Source organism: Bacillus rossius, chromosome 13 (genome assembly GCF_032445375.1).
Source record: "Bacillus rossius redtenbacheri isolate Brsri chromosome 13, Brsri_v3, whole genome shotgun sequence".
Lineage (NCBI taxonomy): Eukaryota > Metazoa > Arthropoda > Insecta > Phasmatodea > Bacillidae > Bacillus > Bacillus rossius.
This window is the reverse complement of record NC_086340.1, coordinates 27,599,475-27,621,930: the sequence shown is the minus strand read 5'-3', so window position 1 is coordinate 27,621,930 and position 22,456 is coordinate 27,599,475. Positions and strand designations below refer to the sequence as shown.

At 35.2% G+C, this 22,456-nt stretch overlaps 1 protein-coding gene across 1 annotated transcript; it reads right to left on the bottom strand.

Annotated features, from left to right (window-relative positions):
• Positions 1–19,895: 19,895 nt before the first annotated feature.
• LOC134538406 (PAXIP1-associated glutamate-rich protein 1) lies at positions 19,896–22,181 on the bottom strand. The gene is made up of 2 exons (XM_063379705.1): positions 21,653–22,181; positions 19,896–20,097 (listed from the first exon to the last, which is right to left on the bottom strand). Exons 1-2 carry the CDS (start codon positions 22,077–22,079, stop codon positions 20,048–20,050), a joined length of 477 nt encoding a protein of 158 aa, XP_063235775.1. The 5' UTR covers positions 22,080–22,181; the 3' UTR covers positions 19,896–20,047.
• Between the last annotated feature and the right edge of the window lie 275 nt (positions 22,182–22,456).

Below are 22,456 nucleotides of genomic sequence, written 5' to 3'. Positions count from 1 at the left end.
AAACTAAGGGCCCGGAGACGGATTATTTTGTCGGTTCCCCTCCTCATTTCTTCAATTCAAACCCCCACAACTAAAAAAAAAAATCTAAAGACTCTTAACGTAACCGACCATTACTGTAAATGTTACCTGCACATATAGCATAACTTATAAGTAGAGACAATAATTTGTGGTTTTTAAGTATTTTTAGGTCAATTTCATTTTTAAAACAGGAGATTTTTGATGATTTTGTTTTTATACATTGTTTTTATTCATTAAGAGAGTGCATTATTCAACAAATATGAAACTAAAATATTTCTTAATACTTATTTCACCAAAATATTCTCATTTTGACTGACACATGGAGCACTTTTACAATAAATAAATTAGTAGTAATTATGTCTATAAGAGTACTACTAAGAAAAATAAAAATACATAGTTAAATTTTTGTGCGTTTGAAAAATATGCCAACATCGTTAATGTAAAAACGTGTTACTAGTAAGAGATGCGAGATCAAACAAAGTAATATTTATTCCAAGCCATTTAATTCATACATTTTGGTGCAAAACTCACGCTAAATAAATTACATTAATAGAGTTTACTATAGTAAAAGATGAAATTAATGTATTTTGAGTTAACTTTTGTCATATTGCTGATTTATTTCATTGTTTTAGTTACATTTCGGTGCTAAATGGTGTATGAACTTTCATTTCGGTTTTTTTACGTTGTTTTAACATGCATTGCGGGGTTATTTTGATTTTTATCGCAATTCACCATGTAATCGGTCCCTACTTATAAGGTTTCTAATGGCGTAATGAGTTCTATTAGCAATAGACTTGTAATTTTGTCCTATTATCACAGTAATCTTATGCAGTGAAAAAAAAAAAAAAAAATCTTGAAACTCCACCGGGTCCCTCTTAGTGCCCGGGTCTGGGGATTTGGAGATCTCGACCCCGCTTGTCCCTGCCCCTTTGACCCCTTCTGATGGCCCTTGTCCCCAGTGTTAGGGTATCCATGATGCAGTGGATCAACTACTGGGTAGGGACAATGTGCAGGGCGGCCGTATCCGCGTGAAGCGAACATGTCTTTACTCATTTTAAACACAATCACACGTTTAGTTACGTAATGTACATCTACAGTTGAGTTGGTGAATCTTTTTCGTTTGTAAGTCGTCTGTGATGTTCTATTAACGGAGTTTCTTTTGCAGCAGTGCGCAAAATCACACAGAATTATTTCATAAAAATGTCCCTCTATCTCACCAGTTGAAATTGCTGCCAAAGCATATTATTACTTCATCATCTCAGTGACACAATGATGATATTTTTTACCTAATTTACCTTTATGGACTTACGAAACACAAAAATTAAAACTCAGTTTTTTAAAATATCTCCTGCATATGCTTGTTGCATTATAAAAATAAGTCACGTTCAGCTTTTTGACTTTGATCTCAAACGGTAGTGTTGGAAGCATAGGCGTAGCTGGGTCTTTTATTTGTTGGTATGTTGTTGGTACCATCATAATCGCTTGCATGAAATTCTTTTGTGTGGTCACCTAGCACAGAAGTGATGCATATTTTGGTGTCTTGTTTTTTGTACTTGGAATCACAATCACTACCGGTAAGATTTTTGGGCCAAGTTATCTGGAGTGGAGGTTGTACATTAATTATATAATTTATAATTTCCTTGACGCACATTAATTTTAAAGTTTGGAGCTGACATTTTAAATTCACGATACGACAGTGTATTATTATTTGAAGTGTTCAGTTGATTCAGACCGAGCCCAGATATATTCTCATATTGTGTTCAATATTTTATGTATTGATAAGTACTGTGATAATTTATTGTTGATTGTTATTTTATAGGATGTTATTTTAGCTGGAAATATTTTGTTATGAGTTGATTTAAGTGTTGAAAAGTGTAAATATTTTTATAATGTAATGGTAGTGATTTAACCAAACAGATACTAAATTTTATGTTTGCACCATCCTGTGTATGACCATATGCAGTCTTCCTAGAGTGTGATTGTTTTTACAAGTAATAATTATATATATATTTCATTTTTAAGCCATCCAAGATATTTATTACTATTGGAAACTATACTGAATTTATCTACGCCAATCCCTCACTAAGCACGTCTTCAGATTGCGTAAATTCAGTTAGCACGAAATCACTACAGGCAAAAAAAAGTCGGTCATGATGCCACGAAGTCTCTTTCAACTCTGTAAACTACAGATGTACCCTGGCATGAGTTAGCCATACGACAGGGGAAGAGATACGCCCTCAGGTCTGACTACACTATCGGCTGTTGTACAAACATCAGCTATGGCAAGTTCAGTTGTGGCTATGGAGTGTAAAGGTCCAAATTTTTTTACATCCGCGCATGTGCCACTGTGTCATACCGTTGTCGCCTGGCTACAGACCGGGCCGGCCGTGATGAACTTCAGTCCAGCCAGTGGCAGGGAACTCGCACAACACAAAGCAACGTCTGCCCATTCGTCTGCCGGTAACTGTACGTGCGCAAGCACCTGCAGTGGGAATTATAGTGGAATCATGGCTTACAAGTGAGAGCATAATGCATCTTGTTCAAGCGTTTGAGACAAAACTAGAAGTTTTACGGCATGCAGAATGTTATGAAAGCCACACTTATTTTGGTCGCACTTTAGTTTTAAGCAAGTCAACTGTGCGCACAATTGTACAAAATGAGGACTCTATCAAACGTTTTTACATGTCTGATTCTGACGTTTTCACATGTCTGATTCTGTTGGTTGTACTAGTAGGAATATATTTGACAAATACCGGAACAGAAATTAACAGATGATTCACATGGAATAGTTAGTTAAATGAAGGTTGCAATGAAAAAAAATCACGGGCCTGACAGGATTGATGTGAACCAAGTTGTGCGCTTTAATTTTTGAAAAATTAAAATGTAAATATCTGGACAGTAATATCGGTTTCATTGCTAGTAAAGGATGTTTTGGGAAGTTCGCGGAAAGGTACGTGACGTGAGTTGAAAGTTACACCCGGGCGGGTAAGTTAACCAGCTGACTGACGATAACTATCTCCTGTTATACAGTGTCGTATTTGTCATACAAAGTATTTGATGGTAGGCTTATAAAGATAAATGGTGTGACATGTTTATCGTTGAGTGTTATTCTACGCATTTATATTACGTAAAGAATATTTCCCTACAAATTTTGGAATACCTACATTAACCCTTTAGCTGCTACGTCCGTTTATTTACGTTTTTTACCCTTATTACTCTATGTGCTACGACCGTATATTTACGTTTTCGTTAACAATTGATGTGTGCTACGTCAGTACATTTACGTTAGCTGTTTTTTCCCCGGAAAGTGCTGCTCTCTCTTGGGGCGTGTTCAAGTTGTTGAATGCAGCGCTGTTTAGTTGAACTAATTACTACAGTTCACCAGTGAATCAGTAGATGGCGTGCGCTGTCAATTCTTTGTGAATATCGTGGGCACAGATTTTTATGCTGCTATCTATTTTCAAGGTATCGATCGGAGCGCTATTTAGTGTATCTAAATACGCAGTTAGTTTTTCAATAATAGATAGCGTGATTTTCAAAGAAAATGTGCCTAATGAAAGCACGTTTTTACCAATGAATAGCATTCTTTTGTAATATGAGTTCGATAAATATATGGCATATTTTTGAAACATGTGTATATGAATTTATTATTTCATATTATATTACGTACGTGTTTTTTGTTTGCCATGGCAAGTGCAAAGGTGCATTATGTAAATGAAAGGAATCCATTAGTGCGGATTTTCCATGAATACATTTTCTCATTGTGAGTTTTCTTTTAGATTGCAAAGTGAAATAAATATAATTTTGTAATTTTTTTACGCAATGGCTAATTACAGCGGATATGTTGGACTCACAGAAACTGAGGCGCAACAAATGTGTGAACTGATAAGCACAGTCGAGTCGGAATATTCAGAAAGTGATTTTGAAAACAGTGATAGCAGTGACAGTGACAGTCTTGAACCACCACCGAGAAAACGAAGTTCACAAAATCGCGCCGCGGAGAAAAAATTCGCTTGGGTAAGTGGTCACTTTGTACCAAAGTTGCATTCATTTGACAATGAACTATCTGGTTTTCATGCTGAGAAACTAGATATGAATAGTGAATCTTCAATACTGGAATACTTTGAATGTTTTGTTACCCATGATCTTGCAGGAAAAATAGCTGCAGAAACGAACAGATATTTTTCTTATGTTACTCAAAATATAAATCATAGTAAATTTTCACGACTAAACAAATGGGTTGAAACTGATTGGCAAGAAATTTATTTGTTTTTGGCAGTAACAATGCTTATCTCTAGAAACAGAAAACTAAAATTGAACGATTGCTGGTCAACAGACCCACTTTTGCAGACTCCTATTTTTGGCAAAGTGATGTCCAGAGATAGATATCTATTGCTCCTGCGTTTGTTGCATTTTTGCAACAATGAGGAGCAGGAACAAAACAACCGGCTTCAAAAGCTAGAAATGATCATTTCAGAGTTGAAACAGTGCTTCAAGAGTAATTTCACCCCGTTTGAAAATCTATGCATTGATGAGTCGTTGGTTTTATTCAAAGGACGACTTTCATTCAAGCAATATATAAAGACAAAACGGCATAGGTTTGGTGTGAAATTGTTTCTTTTGGCAGATTGTGAGACTGATTATATTTTAGATTTCATAATTTACACCGGTGCCACAACATATCTTGTAGCTTCAGACCCTGACTTAGGTATATCAGGTGCAGTTGTTTTGACTCTAATGCAGCCGTTCTTGAACTTGGGTCACAAACTGTACACAGACAACTGGTATACCAGCCCTCTGCTTGCCGACTATCTACACAAAAAGGGAACAAACTTATGCGGAACTGTGCGCAGTAACAGACGAGGAATGCCTAAGTTTGAAGGGAAGTTGAAAAAGGGGGAATCATCAAGCCAACACACAGACACTGTAATGGTTACAAAGTGGGCGGACAGACGAGATGTGTTGATGTTGACTACTTTGCATGTTGATACTCGTGTTCCCACTGGCAAAGTAGACAGAAGCACTGGTGTAGATGTCCTAAAGCCCTTGTGTGTGAAAGAGTATAATGCACACATGGGCTCTATTGACAAAGTTGATATGCTATTGAGTTCAGTAGAGTGTCTGAGAAAAACCATAAAATGGTATAAGAAAATTTTCTTCCATTTAGTTGACTTAGCTGTTTTGAATTCTCATGTGGTGTACAAAGTAAACACAGGGAGAAACATAACCACTGCAGACTTCCAGCTTCAGCTTACAAGGGAACTCATCGCAAAATATGGTCAAGTACGTGCAACATCTAAAGGTGGGCGTCCATCTTCCGGAGATCTGCCAGCTCGACTGACAGCTCGCCATTTCCCAGAAATTGTGCCAACAAATGATGGCGGGAAAAAAAATCCACAGCGAGTGTGCCATGTCTGCAAGCACACACTCTTGGGTCCAAAGAAACGAAAGGACTCTAGATATTACTGTAAGGAATGTGATGTAGGTCTGTGTATTGTTCCTTGTTTCGAAACATTTCACACCCTCAAAAAATATTGAAAATCTTTCTGAAATAATTGATGGATTGAGGGTTTGTTTGTGTCTTGAAGGGGAATGGTTCATTTCAGTGTTTATGTCATATTTGATAGGCTACTTTTCCTCACCATGCTAGGCACAAGTTTATTTGTATTATTTGCAACTGATACAAATGAAATGAGAATACTAAAAGTAGGCCTTCGTATTGCTTCAAAGTATATATTTTTTTATTTCACATGTTTGTATGAATTTGTTTTCACAGTTGTGATGTATTTCATTTATATTTCATACTTGCTTGCACATATACACTTGGCAAAAGTTACAAACAAATGCATGAACATGTATACTCACATTTTTTTATTCATAAGGATAATTTCATTTTTATTTTAATTGTCCACTATACATGACAGAAAGTTTGAATAATATTTGATCATGAAAAAATTATAGTTGTGTGAGTTCATTCCAGAAATTCTAAAACAAAAATAATGCTATAAATAATAAAAAATTAAATATTTAATATTTTATAGAAAACTCTTCAAATAGTTAAGTAAAAAGTTTTTATCATAAAAATTTTTCTAATAGTTTATTACATTTACAAATTGTTTGCCATGTTTGAATAAATAAAAATAAAAAACATTGCTAGTGATTCCTAACTCAGCACAGGCTTTTCATTGAAATTAAATTTAAATCAGCAGCTAAAGGGTTAAGTAAATTAGCCTTGCTATTTAGGAAGACCAATGCTCCAGAATATGTGATTTTGGATAACACGAACATTTTTAGGAACGCATTAGTCGTTTTAAGGGATTGGTGTAACATGCAAAATTAGTTTCTTTAGTAATTTGCACAAGTTTATTTGCTGTCATGTAAATGGAAATAACTTTGTTTTTAGCCAAGAAATATATTTTCGTACACTATTATGGAACTGTTACTTTATGGGCTTGCTTTAATGGACTAATGTCATCTTGGCTTAAAAAAAATTTTTTTATTAATTTTATAATATTGAATATTTTTATGTTTTTTTTTTGTACCACATTTTTGTAGTCCTACATGCTTGCTGTATGTCATCTAGTTTTATTTTATTATTACAAAAAACCAACCACTTATCTGAAATTGTGTTTCTCGTAGTTTTACGTTTTTGAGAGGGAAGTATTTTCTCAAGTCTTGGAGCTCATCTTTGTTTTCGTGTTTATTCTCACCAGACACCCTGGAAGTGCATCTGAAAGTTACATTAATTACCTTAATATAATGCTATGGTTTTTACCAAAACCATTGAAACTAAAAGTGGGGGTCGCATTGTAATCGCAACTTGTATCTTGCCATTGGGAACAGCTTAGATGAAATTCTACACGCTCTGCCTGTAAACTGCCTCCTTAATGCCACTCTAGTCCGGGGCTTCCTAGACCTCAGCACAGGCGTGACAGATGAGAGATGCAGGATGAGGGGGAGGGTGCAAATGGAGTGTCCCTGGGTTCGCTCTGCTTCTCTTCACTGAGGCTGCTGGGGAAGGCACTCTCTTCCAGCCAATCAGAACACCGTATACCACCACATTCTCTGCTTTCTGAACAGCCACCGCTTTTGAACTTCAGTCATAAAACACGATTATTTTCTAAGTGCGGCTTGGTGTTTCAAAATTACCATGAAAACCATTCTGCTGATGAAAGTGATACCAAGAAGTGTCTAGTAAATATGGAATAAATAGAGACCGGAAAAATTCGCGAATTCATTTCGCGATAGGCTAAAATACAAATCGTTATACCTCAGCGCTGACTCTGCTATTGGTTCACAACTCACCTGGATGACTCTGGGCCAATGAGAAACACCCAACCAAAGCTTTATCGAATCACAGGCTGCTATGCTGGAACGTCTCACAAGACAGCAGCCAATGAGTGGGTGGCATTTGACCGAGTGTACGTAGAACTATGAAGTTCATCCTACAGGTCATTGAACCCGCGAATTTTTGCGGTCCCTAGGAATAAATTTCATAATTTTCAAGTGAATTGCAATTTCCAATCTATAAAGTCTTTTTCATTAACTCATGATCAAAATGTGTGGAGTCACATTATATTCAGAGTCGCGTTATTTTTGAGTAAATACTGTAATTTTCTTTTGGAGGCATTGTTACATCTGTGGTCGTGATGGTTGAGTGGTCAGATTACTACCCTTTCACCAACACTGTCCGGGTTCGATCCTGAGCTGAGTCAAACATAACTGTCACTGGTGGGAGACGTAACAAGACTTGCCATGCATCTGCGAGTATTTTCTCGCATATTTTCCCCCCTCCCCTCCCACAAACTGCTTTCCATTCTCACTTGAGCCTTGTACGTTTCACACCTCTTATGTCTGTGATGACCTCAATGTCACTTGATTAGATTGGTAACTGTTTTAATAAATGGTGCTCTGCACAAGGCTACAAACTGGTTCCAATGCATTCTAGCTTTAGTTTGGCAACCTCGATACAATTGTTACGCTAAAAATACTAGACCTCGCAGCACCATCGCACAAAAATTTAACAGCCTTTCTAATTTTCTCAAGAACTTTCTATGTTGTGATTTTTTATTATTATGACCATTAAAGTGTACAAAAAGTATTCCAGGATTATTTCACACCAACACACTTGGTACGTTCCATCACGAAAGTGAGTATATACTAGTTAATGGCGCTAGATGCGGGTCTGCCATCTTGGCGAAATCAATGAAACATGAGCTCTGTGCTTCCGCGGAAGTTTGGGCAACATATAGGTCAGGGATAGGACACCGAAATCAGTTCCTTAAAAATAAGGGACTGGCTGTGTTGTATCTAAGTGTTTCAGGAAAGGTAATGCACACTTGGAATACGGTTAGGGTACAGGTGTAGCACATTCAGCACCTTAACCCTTTCTTCTGTGTCTTGGAATACCGGCCTTAGTCCTGATTGTCCGAACAATCTGACCATTGAAAGTAGTACTACTATGTAGGTTTTGACTTTTCTGAGGCATCGTAACTGGTTAAAACAATTCAATCACTCAATCAGTTGTTCAGTAACATGTCTGGGAATATTTTGTTATTTATATGATTTCACCTCACATGGTTTTCGCACGAAGGCTGAAGATGACGGGACCCCCAAGATTTCATTGGGCTCCACCACTCGGGTACCGCTCAGTGCTTGTGAATGGGTGTCACGCTGGGGTTTTGGGATCGAACCCATGACCCTTGTGTTTGTGAACACAACCACCAAGCATTTCTTAACAACAGAATAGAAATCTTCCCCCCCCCCCCCCCCCTCTTGGAACATACACAATCCAAAATGGCATGTTTTGATGTATTAGAAATTACTGCTAATATATAATTTAACCCACATACAAGCACTGGAATGTTTTGTAGGTATGTATTTAAAAAAAAATTGGCAAAATACCTGATACATATTTTAATTGATTTTTTTAATCATAAAAAAATTGTAGCCCCTAGTCCTAATTACAGGTCAAACTCAGTTTACAAAAAATAATAATAATTTAAAAACTTATAAACCTTATACATATGCTGTGTTAATGCAAAATAAATATACTTCAGTAAGAGGTAGAGATAAGATTGTATGGTTATATTTTCAGGCCAATTTCATTTTTAAAACAGGAGATTTTGATGTTATTGATTTTATTTTTAATGAAATTTGTTTATTAAAAAATATAGCATATTACAGAACAAATATGACACTTAAATGTTCCATGATACTAATTTCTCCAAAAGTGTCATTTTGACTGATAAATGGTGCACTTTAACAATATAATGATTTGTAATGAGCATGTCTAACTACTCGGAACAAATAAAAAATCTGTTGAGTATTTTTGTGTTTGAAAAATATACTAATGTAAAAAATTAGTTACTAATAATGTTGCAAGGTTAAAAAGAAGTAAACTTTCTCCAATTATTTTTGCATAAATGTAGTACATACTTCATGCTAAATAAATCACTTTCATTGAATTTTAATATTTAAAATATTATGTATTTGTCATTAAAGATAAGTTTTTATTGGAAATGCTGATACATTTCATGATTTTAATTGCATTTTGGTGCTTTGTAGTGAATTAACTTGAATTTTAGTGTTTTATGGTGTATTGACATGTTTTTCGATGTTATTTATGTTATTTCGGTTTTATCCCAATCCACCAATAATCTTGTCATTAATAATAGGTGATGTATCACTGAATTTAGGCTATCAATGATAGCCTTAAAAATGGGCATACACATATTTGCGTATGCTTAATGAAAGACTATATAAAAAAAAGTTGAAATAGGGACCAGTTAGAATTCCTTGTCTTGCCAAGCCCGCACAAGCGTGTCTATTAATTGAGGAAACATTTGTGCATCAAGTAATAAAATAAACTTATGACCATTTATTTATGGACCAGAATGTCTTCACCACAAAAAATTAAAACCTACGTGGTGGCTTTATCATTCTAGTGGGTGGGTGTAAATGTCCCAGTTATGTTTTTTGTTTGTATTGCAGTTACTATTTCCACATTATTTCAGCATGATGTTAGTCATTAAATTTAGATTTTATAGTAAGAGAAGAAAGTTGTTTGTTTTCATTCTTCACTCACTGATGCACTGTACTGAGAGATGTATTAATTTATTGATTTAAGCTGTAGCACTGATAATGTCATAGATCTGCATATTACTTATTGACTTTTGAATGGCTTAGATTCGTATTTTTAAAACTTAATGAGGATTGAAGCCAAGTTTTCTTATCAAATCTTGTAATGGAAATAAATAAATTAATGAAAAATTTTGGGCACGTGTCATTCCAAAAATTTCTTAAAATATGCAGAAAACCTGGGATTCTGCACAAAGATGAACAATTAGCTTTTGGCAAAAGATGAATGTAGACAACGGACAGAGAATCTGCAAAATTAATTAGGTCAGGGAACATAAAGAAAATAAATTAAACAACAGAATGAGTAGCTCCTTATTTATTTTTAGTTATGAAATGCCACTCCTGTGTTAAATTTGAGGATATCTGTATCCATTGTGCAACCAGTCAAAACAATACTCATGCTGAAAGAATTGCATATGACAGCCAATGTTATGTTACTATCTGTAGCAAAATCCAAAACCACATTTCACTTGCTGGGCAGTGCACGTAGGCAGGGTAAGAACTATTATGTGGACAACCTCTAAAACTAAATTGGTCATTAAAAAAAAGATGTGATCATGGGATAGCTGAATTAATGCGAGTTGATATTTTGCATTATGCAAAATACAGTCAAACCCTTATAAGAAAATCCAAGTTAAGAAAATTTCCTGCTTAATCTTAAAATATTTATCACTGGACCTACAAATACATACAATTTTACCCTTTTGAGTAAAATTTCCGTTAATAAGTCCAAATTTCTAAGTACCTCAAGAAACTTCATAACGTATTTACTGCAGCACTATTTTGGTCTGTACAATGAGAGTCCAAGTATGTTAGATAAAGATACACAATTTTGATTTACTAGGTGCTGTTGAAACTTTAATGAAAAAGGTCTGTTTCCTGTGAGAATCAGGTAATGTCTGCAGAATTGTTTGAAATAGTTTTGAGAGTTACGTTCACGTAAAATGCTAAATTTAGTGCGGAAAATTATGTTTTTGCCCTCCAGTCCTGTACAATCATTTTTTTGTGTCCTCGTCTGCAACATACAAAAAAGATCTCCAGTGTCATGTGTCAAAATCTTTTAAATCAAAGTAGTGTGTACTTTTTTATTAATAAGTAAAAATATAAAAATTTGGTCTTTTACGTTAGTGCTGGAGGTTTAAGAGATTTGACGATTTTATTCTGAAAACATTGTAATGTTAATGGTGTACTAAAGAAATATATCAGTGCATTGTTTTAATCGCTTAGGTTTTTGTGGTTATTGGTTGTCAAAATGCCCCAGTTATCATTTGAAACTTAATTTCAGGTGAGGAGCCACATGTGAATTATTTATTTAATGGTACGTAATGTTCACACACCAGAATGTGACGTAATGTAAACCTAAAACAATACTTGATGGTGCTAACTGTTACTCTGTCATTCTCAGTATTAAACACTTTGATCTTTGTACAACTGCTGTGTTTTATGCTTCTTTTTTTATTTTGTCATAAACTTTTTTATCACTTTTATTGTGACAAGGTTTATTGCAGCCTTCATGTGGTGAATAGCAATTTCAGACATCTGAATGTTCTGCTACTTTAATGTCAACTTGTTAATCAGCGAGTTTGTAAATAATTAGGTTTCTTTCTGAGGTGTGTATCTGTAGACTTAGGTTCATTTTTTGTAATTCTTGAAAAAAAATTCCGCTATGTGTATGATTATTTGATGTTGCATGTATACTTATTCCAATTAAGTTAATTATAAATGCACAAAATAATACTCAGCTGACAGATTACAATTTGTATGCAACTAAAAAATATATATATATATATTGTTTCATTTTATTTCAAAGCTGTTGTCAAAAACCCTATTATTAACTAATGCTTTGTAGTTACATAAATTAAAAAAAATATTGTATTATAATTAGGTATGTAACTAAGAGCAACAGATTATGATTATGGTGGCAGTTCTATCGTGTTAAGGAATTTTGTAGTTGGAAAATTGCTGTATATGTCTCAGACTCTTAGCATATTATGCAATGGAAGCTGCACTCAAATTTTACAGTTTTTACTAGATCTACCATTTAGTAATATATCTTGTAATCTGACCATCTCTACAAGATAAAATTTTCAAATGTGCAATAAATTGTTTAGTTAACTTTTATAATTCATTTCTTATATTTTATTTCAAGTTCTTGCAAAAAAAGGTTTTGATCAAGTAAAGGTGATAACTTGTGTAGTTTGTATAGAACCTATCAACAATTACTGAATCTCTTGAAGATTAATGATTGCTGTTACAGCTTTGACAAAACATTTTTAAGAAATCTGTTTTGTTTTAAAAGCGGCAGTGAAGCTTAACATTAGATGATAGTGACCTCAATTGTAATTACCTATTAATTTTTTATCAATCCTTTTAAAATATAAAATACTATCTCTCTGCAAGTCTACAATGTTGTCTATTTTAAGATTCAATCCTCTCTTAATTCTTCTTTTTCTTAAATAGTTTACTTACGATTCATAAGATCATCTATTATTAAAATAACATATTTCACTTTCAAAGTGAATTGCGTCGACATTGGGGTCATCAGCTGTGGATGGTGGGTGAAACAGTGAAATCTCATAATGACAAATGTATTTGTGTGGAAAACGGGAACACCATGACAAAACCCACTGGCTCGGGGCAATATCCGCCATGTTTCCTCCTGCAACACTGCCGTGACCTGAACTCTTGCCTTAGAGGAAGGCAAGTGATCTAACCAGTCAACTATTGTAGCTCCCAGGAATTTTAGCATTGGTGCATTCTCTCTCTCTCTTTCTCTCTCTTTGGATTTATGTTGAGTAGTTTACGAGCCCCGCATTAGTGCCTGGCAGGTTTTTTGAACAGACTGCACTAGTCACACTGAAGATGTGCACAGCACACCCATTATTCTTTGTAACATTGCAACCAACCCGACCTACTTACACCATGTTTCGCATGTGACTCAACTTAAAAAAAAAACTAACTAAATAGTCACAATTTTGCCCATTAACGGTATCTTAGCCAGTCAGTTGTCACCAACAACTAAAAGGTTTAATCACTTCCTAAACACTATTTTCTACGTAGTTTGTAGACAACATTTGTTCAAAGTCAGGGTGATGACATTTCTCCCTCAAATTACTACCCTTGAGAAATTTCCAATAATTTTCCAGGTTTTAAAGAAAATTCCCTGACTTTCCCTGGCCAATTTTCAGAACGTGGACACTATTTGTGCTTTTCGTTCCCTTTTTGCTCGCCCCTCCACATGAGAGCAGGTCCAGTGTTGCGAACCGCCCCATCTTCCCGATGGTGGTTGAGTGGTCACGTCACTCACTCCTAGCGGGATTTAAGCACAGATCCGTCCCCGACTGGTAAAAAGCAACGGAAGTTGCAGTGAGCCACACCCTTCCAAACCCTTCGTCCTGACAATGAATGCTTCGTTCACATCACTTCCTCCCTTATCGTCTCAGGCTGAGCACACACAGAATGAAGCACGACACAACATGACGTTTTGCCTGATAGTAGTTGACTTCCATGTATTTACACAAAGTGGTGCGAACAGAATCAGACGCGGCACGATGCCACAAAACTGTCACGATCAAACTCGAAGCGACAATGTGGAATGGCTGCTCCAACTTTGTCGCAAGCAGACTGTCTGATGGCTGCAGTGTTCTGCGCATGCACAATTATAAAAAAAATTTGTCATAAAAGGCATGCCGTAGTGTGCATAACCTTATTTACTCTATGGTAGCGTGTTAGTAGCTGACTAGTTAAATACTGATTCTTATTTTTACTTAAATTTGAGTAAATATTCACTTGTAAAATATTTTATAAATTATTTTTTTTCTCATTATGGAGCTGGATGCAGACCAATTATTATGTTTATTATAGGAAAGACCTATTTAATATTATTCGTCTTTGAAGGGTATCAGAACAACTTTATTTCAAGAATATAGGAAGAAATAACGTAGAGGTGTGCATCGTGTGGTGTATTGTCTGGTTCTGTGTGGCCCAGCCTTGGTGACCTTGACGTGGACAACATTATTCTTGTATCCACACTTGACAACCTCCACACGCTGGTGTTCTGTGTATGGCATGCTTTACTTTTTTATATGACATCTTTAGATCTGCCCCATTTAGTTCGTAAAACTGCTGGACGACGAGTTCCAGGCAATGACCCTTTCCCCTCATCTTTCTGTTAAGTGGCATCCATCACAGTTTGTTACGTTTCCGACTGGCCCGACAAGGCAATCCGAAAGAAAGTAACAAGTCCGGGGAAAAAGAAGCACTTGAAATAACTGTTGATGTGCAGTTGGATGCTGTACACGAAAGATGTTTTGAAATTTTGAACGTTAGTTCGTCCTTGGCACAGACGACTGGCTCATTGCTCGGTGCCACAATATACTATTTGTAATTAGAAAAACTAAGTAGCACTGTGTCATGCTTAACTCATGATATGTACTGCTGAGAACAAAACATCTCTAGGGGTGACAGCCATTTTCCATGAGAAATTTCAAAATGTTTTGCTGAAAGGCGGTTACATGGGGGCTGGGCTTGGATCACAGATGTTAAACTGTCTCTTAACACATATTGCATAGGATTTTGTGAGCCATCGACTGCACGCAACCACTCCTGGCTGAATAACGAATGGTGAGGCTAAGCAACTGCCTATAGCCACGCAGGGAAAAGGCAGCCACGTGACCTCACCGACCAATCACAACACACCTCTTATGCACAAGGATGTATCAGTGCACAAATTACATTACCCTCACATCGAGACATTTGTGTAAAAAAAAACATACAATTTCAAAGTTCACTTCTCATTGGAGCTAACACCTGCCAATTTTTCATCATAATAAATACATTTGGAAAGCACCGGAATGCCTTGGCAACTGATAAACTGTCTAGAAAATCAGCACTGCTGTGTTGTACACCTGTCTCTTGTCCTTTCTTTTTCCAAAACAATACCCAGTGATTTAGAAAAATTACCGACACACTATGAAATACACATGTAAAGAAATTTGTTAAAAATGTAATTTAAAAGGCTTTTCTAAATAAAAATAATTAAAAATCAGAAACTATTATAAAAATATTTAAGACAATAAAATACAAATGCAGACCTAGGTCACGATGACTTTGACTCTACATAATCAGCTGATATACTACCTCACTGAAAAACGTTGACATAAAAATAACCTGGAAAATTTTGGTGGAATGTGTGGCCCAAGTAGTCCAGTCTCACATTATTATATCAGAGTGAGCACAATGAAACCAGTCTTTTTTTTTATAGCTTATCTATGCTGACATCATTTCCTCATATATTACACATATAATTGTTACATAGCATGTGAACACGGGCAACCAAGTGTACTGCAAATCTTATTCGAAGAAGGAAATATATCTTTCACTTTTCATTGGTGAACAGTTCACCTTGAATTATATACCAGAAACTACCATAATTGTTCCCTAAAAATAAAATAAAAACCAAATCATCACAAATTAACGAGAAAATTACCAAATCACATTCCTCACAGTCATACCGTCTCAGTTCATAAGTTTTGAGTTTTAAATTTTTAATCATTTCAGTAGAGCGCTCTCTAGCATCTTGAGGGTCCATCTCATTTGCCGAATAGATTATTTCATTTTATCATCATTACTTCTAACTAAGGGGTTTTTCTGGAAATTTGTTTTGATAACTCTCTTGCATTCAATAGTATGCTTTTAATTTTTCTCGCCAAATGTAAACTAAATGTTGGACGCTGTATAGAAAATATGTTTTTGAAATTTTAGGTTAGTTCCTCCTTGGCACAGATGATTGGCTCATTGCTCTGCACCAGATACCGGTATGCTATTTGTAGCTAGAAAAACTATCACAATTTAACTCGCGGTTCTGCCGAGAACGAAACCTTTATTGTGGCGACAGTCATAAGCCCTTAATGCCGACTGCTGTGATTGAGAAATTTCAAACATTTTTGCCGAAAAGTTACATGGGGGAGGGGCTCGGACCACAGATGTTAAATCATTTCTTAACACGTATTATAAAAGGATATTTAAAGCCATTGACTGCACACAGCTCCTGGCTGAATGATGAATGGTGAGGCTAAGCAACTGCCTATAGCCACGCAGGGACGAGGCAGCCATGTGACCTCACTGACCAATCATGAGACACCTCTTATGTACAAGGATATATCAGTACACAAATTACATTACCCTCACATCAAGGCATTTCTGTAAAAAAAAAAAAAAACATACAATTTTAAAGTTTAAAAGTACATAAATGATTTCATTTTGTCATTACTTCTAACTAGGGAATTTTCCAGTAAATTTGTGTTAATAGCTCTCTTGCATTCAATAGTTTGCTCATAAATTTACTTGCCAGATGTAATCTATATGTTATTTTTGAGCTGTAAAATATCACCCAAGTGATCATCGTAATGAATGCTTGGGAGACTTTTCCCAATTTCAGGACATTATAATAAAATTTTCCTTCAACTTTTTTGAGACAGTGTAATTTAGTTCCAATGCAAATTAAAATATGTATGTTAAGCACAATTAAAGTTAGTAAAAATTTATGTGAAACATCTACTATTTGAAGGAAAGAACCAATTTCAAAGTTAGATAGATTTTTTTCAGATATAATTTACACAATATTGAAGTATTTAAACTAGATAAAAAATTTTATTAAAATAAGTAAGGCATAAAAAAAATTAAAATTAGCTAAAGGTTGGTTGAAATTAAAGTTTCATGACTTCCACCACAATTGCTATAATTTCCGAACTCTTTCGTTGACCAGTCCTGTTGCCTTACTTTTCACGATTTTTGTGATTTCATGGTCTGTGAACACCATGATGTATACAATACTTGAATTTGCTCAGCAGCTTGTGTTTTATAGCTAGAGCTAAGATTTTATGGTGCTGTAAAAAAACAAATTTCGTCATAAAAATTTGTTTTTGTCTTTATCGTCATTAAAAATTAAAACACATGTAATGCCAACGTATTTTCAGATTTAACACTTACTTTTTGTTACTGTCTTTTTTTTTTTCAAAACTATTAATATGTATCAAATAATATGCGATGAAAAGCCCACATTCATTATACTTATATATTTTCTTATGTTTCTCTGCAGGCATTCAGCCATGACTGTATGGTATCAACTGTAACCTGCTTTTATTTTCTGTACTTTGAAACAAAAAAACTTTTATATGCATATAAAAAAATTAACTAAATATTTTTTTACTTAATAAATGATAAATTAGGTTTTTAAATAAAAGGCTAAACTAAATCTTAATAAAAAAGGAATTCTATATTTTAATAGACACAATGAGGTCATTCAAGTGATTTTCACTGCATTTTGTGTTTTGCCTTGCATTTCGGTGTTATGCATTACATTGACTTCCCTTTCAGTGTTTGGCGGTGTATTTACCTCAATTTCACTGTTATTTCGGTTTATCGCTATTCATTAAATAATATTGCCTCTATTTATATCTTTTCCCTGCTTTCTTGACTGCTCTCACTGCTTTCTGTAAGGCACAGTGATAGACATATTAGTTTTAAAAAATAATTTAATTTTATCTGTACGAGAGTTAATAATGAAAGAATGAGTGCAGCCATTTACTTTCTTATAAGCAACTATCAAATATTATACTACACACTTTGTATATATGCATGTAACCATGTACAAGATGTAACCCATACATCAAATTTTAAGCCCAACAGTTAAATCTGTTTCAGAATACCTTTTTTAGAGACTCTTCAGCCTAAAAGGATAATAGAAAAGTATACCTTAAATAAGGATGTTGGCCAATTTTAGTTGACTTTCCAAATAGTTTGAAGGATCCTTACAAAATCTCAGAGGGAGTCTTTTGTGAAATGATGAATCCTCACATTTTTGTGGCCTTTGAGAGATTTTTAGTGCTGCTATCTTTAGCAGAATTGTGAATTGATCAACTTGTAAAAAAATAATTTGCAAAGAATAAGCTAAACCAAAAAAAAAAAAAATTGTCAAAAATGTACTTATTTTTTGATACACCAGATTGTGATAGTGCAGAAAATAACTCAAATCTCCTTTCACGATTAGTTTCTCACTATCTGCAGCCTTTTTGTTAGAATGGATCCTTTGGTTAAGACTGTCAAACGACACAACCTTGCTATTCGGAAACAGCATAAATGTTACTACTTACACCTATCCCTCACTTAGCACGACTAATTTGTTCCTAAAAATGATTGTGTTATTCAAAATTGCGTATCTGAAGCATTAGTTTTCTAAAATAGCAAAGGTAATTTATTTAATGTGTTCCAAAATTGTGTAGGAAAATATACTTTACGTAATATAAATGCGTTGAATACTCAACTATAAATATGTCACACCATTTATCTTTATATGCCTCTCATCGCACTTTGTATGTCAAATATGACACAGTGTAACATCAGATATGTGTGGTTATGTACTTTATCGTCAGTCGGCTGGCTGACTTGCCCACCCGGGCATGACCTTCAACTCACGTCGCATACCTTTCCAAACAATCCTTTACTGACAGTGAAACCGATATTACTGTCCGGATAAAAACATTTTAATTTTTCAAAAATTAAAGTGCTTTTTCGCGTATCACCACCTGGTTCACACCAATCCTGTCAGGCCAATGATTATTTTTTTCATTGCAATATTCATTTAAAAACATTTTCCACGTGAATCATCTGTTCATTTCTGTTCCGGTATCTAATGTCAAATGTATTCCCGCTAGTACAACCAACAGCGTCAGACCTATATAAACTTTTGGTAAGAGTTCTTATTTCATACGATTGTGCGCACAGTTGACTTGCTTAAAACTAAAGTGCGACCAACATAAGCGTAGCCTTCATGACAATCTGCGCGCAGTTATACATCTAGTTGTGTCTCAAATACTTGAACACGATGCATTATGATTATGAGTGATCAAGCACTTACAGGTACCGGCAGCTGAATGGGTAGACATTGCTTTTGTTTAAGTGAATTCCCTGCCACTGGCTAGACTGAATTCACGGCCCGGTTTGTGGCCAGGAGACAACGGTACAGCACGGCGGCATACGCGTGGACGTAAAAACATTTGGTCCTTTACACTCCATAGCCGCAATTTAACTTGCCATATCTGATGTTTGTACAACAGCCTATATCATAGTCAGACCTGCGCGCACATCTCTTCCCCCCTTGTTTGGCTAACTGTATCCCACGGCACATCTGTTCTTTACAGAAGTTGAAACAGACTTCGTGGCGGCGTGCTCGACTTTTTTTTTTTTGCCTGCCAAAATTTCGTGCTAACTGAAATTTACAGACGTGCTATGCAAGACTGGGGCAGTAAAATTCACATTGCGCTAAATGAATAAGCGCAATCTGAAGACGTGCTAAGTGAGGGATAGGTGTACTGTAATAGTTCCGTATCACATATCCAAGCTTATCCCTTGATCCAGATGGCAGGTACTGTACATATTGATCCTGTGGTACATGATGCTTCCTGTTTTAATTTAGAATGTTGAAAGATCCTGGCCAAACAAACACTCGAATATCACAATGTAGAAACAATTTATGTCAGCTTTTGTGGAAAATTTTTCTTTCATATTCAACTTACGTGTTACACCAAAAGTTTTTGTTATGTCCAGGATCTTTCAAAATACAAAATTTAAACAGCAAGCAACATGTACCACAGAATCAGTGAGTACAGGATAATGATATCAGGATGGAGGGATAGACTTTATAAACCCTACTTAAAATTTTGTAAGTAAATAAAAGCTTATGCAAAATAATATTTAATATCAGTATGAAACAAATAGTTAACAAGTGTAGATTGCAAAAGTACACATTTTACAATGAAACTATAACTTGCAGATTTTTGCTTAAAAGCAAGATTAAAGATTGTCTCTGAGGCACTGCCAGAAATGTTCGTCATTCTCCAATGTTTTCACTCAATGGATGTTGCTCACCATCAGGCAGACCTGCAAAAATTATGTTTTTTACAAGTCTGCTCCGCACATAGACAAAACGGGACCCAAGAAAACTATGCAAAGTGGCACGAATAGCAGATCTTACACTACAAGCATAAGAAAAGATCATAGAAGGGTTGCAATCTTTATGGTTATCATTATGGGTAGCTTTATGCTCCATTTAGTTCAACTGTACAGCATGCATACATTTGACCTATAGAAAGTTGAAAGAACATAAAGTTTGCATAGTGACCAACAAAATGTATATGTAGATGATTAAACATATTTGCTCTTTTGGCGAACAAAAATCTCTGCACAAGTTCAATATTTCAGCGTGACTCGCAAATTTAAATGTAGCACTCATATTGACTGTGGAGGTTTCCGCTCTGTATGCTTGGCGTGCTTTGCATACGTGTTCAGGCTAGTGATGTGTCGTTCAGGAATGATTCTTACAAAATGAACTAATCTTTGAGCGCACAAAATCATCTGATCTCCTCACTATGTAAAGAATCAGTTTTTAGAAAGCTGATTACTCCAAAACTGAATACGAGTTGGAAGAAAGAAGAACAGAGAAGAGAACCGGTAAATTTGTTTCATTGGTCAGAATAATCTAGACTTACAGCGTGTGCGTGTTCACAAGAGCAAATGATAGCTGATCAAAGAAAAAGGGTTAGAGGCAGAGATAAGCGAACCAACAAGTAAGTGTTACGCTGGAATCACAATAGCATGACAGGTACAATGCGTTGGACGCGAAAATCTTTCTAACCAATCATATTCAACACACTTGTGAAGTCACGCTGCATAAATGGTGGACGCAACAGACTTCCTGATAAGAAATGTTTTCAATTTCCATCGTGTCGAGGGGCGTGATGTTACTGTAAAGAGTGCAACAACTTTGTTTTTGAAAAATAGGCTGGTGGATGGGTAATACAATTATTAATGTATGGTCTTGATTTTGTTTAATGTACTTTTAATGTAGCTATACTAACCTAATTAATAGTTCACAATGTTTTAATGTATTTTTATTGTAGCTAATGTAACCATTCTCACGATTTGTCAAGTTTACCAAAAAACACACAAAAAAAAAGGAGAAAATGGTGAAGGCCGCATCAATGCAGTTATTTAGATGTAAGCTTTAAACTGTAGTTTCTCACAAACAAGCAGAAATTTCGAATTGTTTTCAGGTTAAATAAAGGAATGTTGGTGTTTGAAAAAAGTATTTTTGAATTTTTATTTTTTATTTATGGAAAAGCCACGACATAAGAATATTACCCAAAAACTTGATATAATAATAATTAACTACAGTGCGTATAACACAAAAAAAAAATAGTATTTCATAAGACTTGACCTAATTCTGATGTTGAGTCTTGGTTGTCAGGATCTTTTGAAGTACTCAATTAAAACAGCAATCATATACTACAGGATCAATATATACAGGATCATGGGATTAAGTTGGATGTGTGATATAACAAACACACTTAACTCAACACAGCCAAAGTGAACAATAGTGAGTAAACAAAAAAAAACAGTAAGATATTTTTTTAGTTAAAAAAAATGTTTTGAATACCAGCACTAGAAGCTTGCTTTTCCATTTCTTCCATTTGCCTATGACGCCTCATATTTGACAGAATGCCATCCAAACTAGTAGTTTTTTTCTTCGCGCTGCCCTTTGGACCGCCCTCAACCCTTCGAGGGGTGAACGATGGCGCAGACATCTCATCCTTGAAGTCAAAATCGGATTTTTCTTCAGGTTTGAGTTCTAAATCTTCTTCCTCTTCCTGCAAAAATTCATTTTGGGCAGGCGACGGTGGGCGCCGTCCCGGACACTGCCACTCCAATTCCAGCACTCCTTCCGCTTCCAGAGTATCATACAGCTCAATTATTTCCTCTGGTGACGGCTCGTAAGAATCATCATCTGAGGCTTCAATACGCCAGTTGGTTTCTTCAGCAGCAAAAGGTTCTTCTTTCACCTTGTGGTCGTCAACTTCCTGCATTTATTTATAACGTTTTAATATTTACGCGCAAATTCAGTTACAAATATTGAAGTGATTTGTTTATGTTTATTTTTTTATATAACCAGTGGAGGTAACCGTATAGAATACAATTTCTACTAAAATTCAGAATTTTCCTTTTAACCAAAAATCAAATTTAGTTTTTCCATCCTCAATGGGACTGTATGACTTTACTTTGCCATCTTAAAGTGGTATGATTCACATATTTTAATTTTGACGTAACATTAACACGCATACGATATATCACGTTTCAATTCAAATATTAATGGCATTTTGTGTTTAGTAAACAATTTGTAACCTTCACAACTAACATAAAAGACAAATCAATATTTTTCGCAGCATTTTCCCATTATTTTGTC

Coding starts and splice junctions, on each gene's coding strand:
- LOC134538406 (XM_063379705.1), bottom strand. CDS start 22,079: ATGCAGGAAGTTGACGACCACAAGGTGAAAGAAGAACCTTTTGCTGCT. Junction 20,098..21,652: donor AAAGCAAGCTTCTAGTGCTG/GTATTCAAAACA, acceptor TAATTTTTGCAG/GTCTGCCTGATGGTGAGCAA.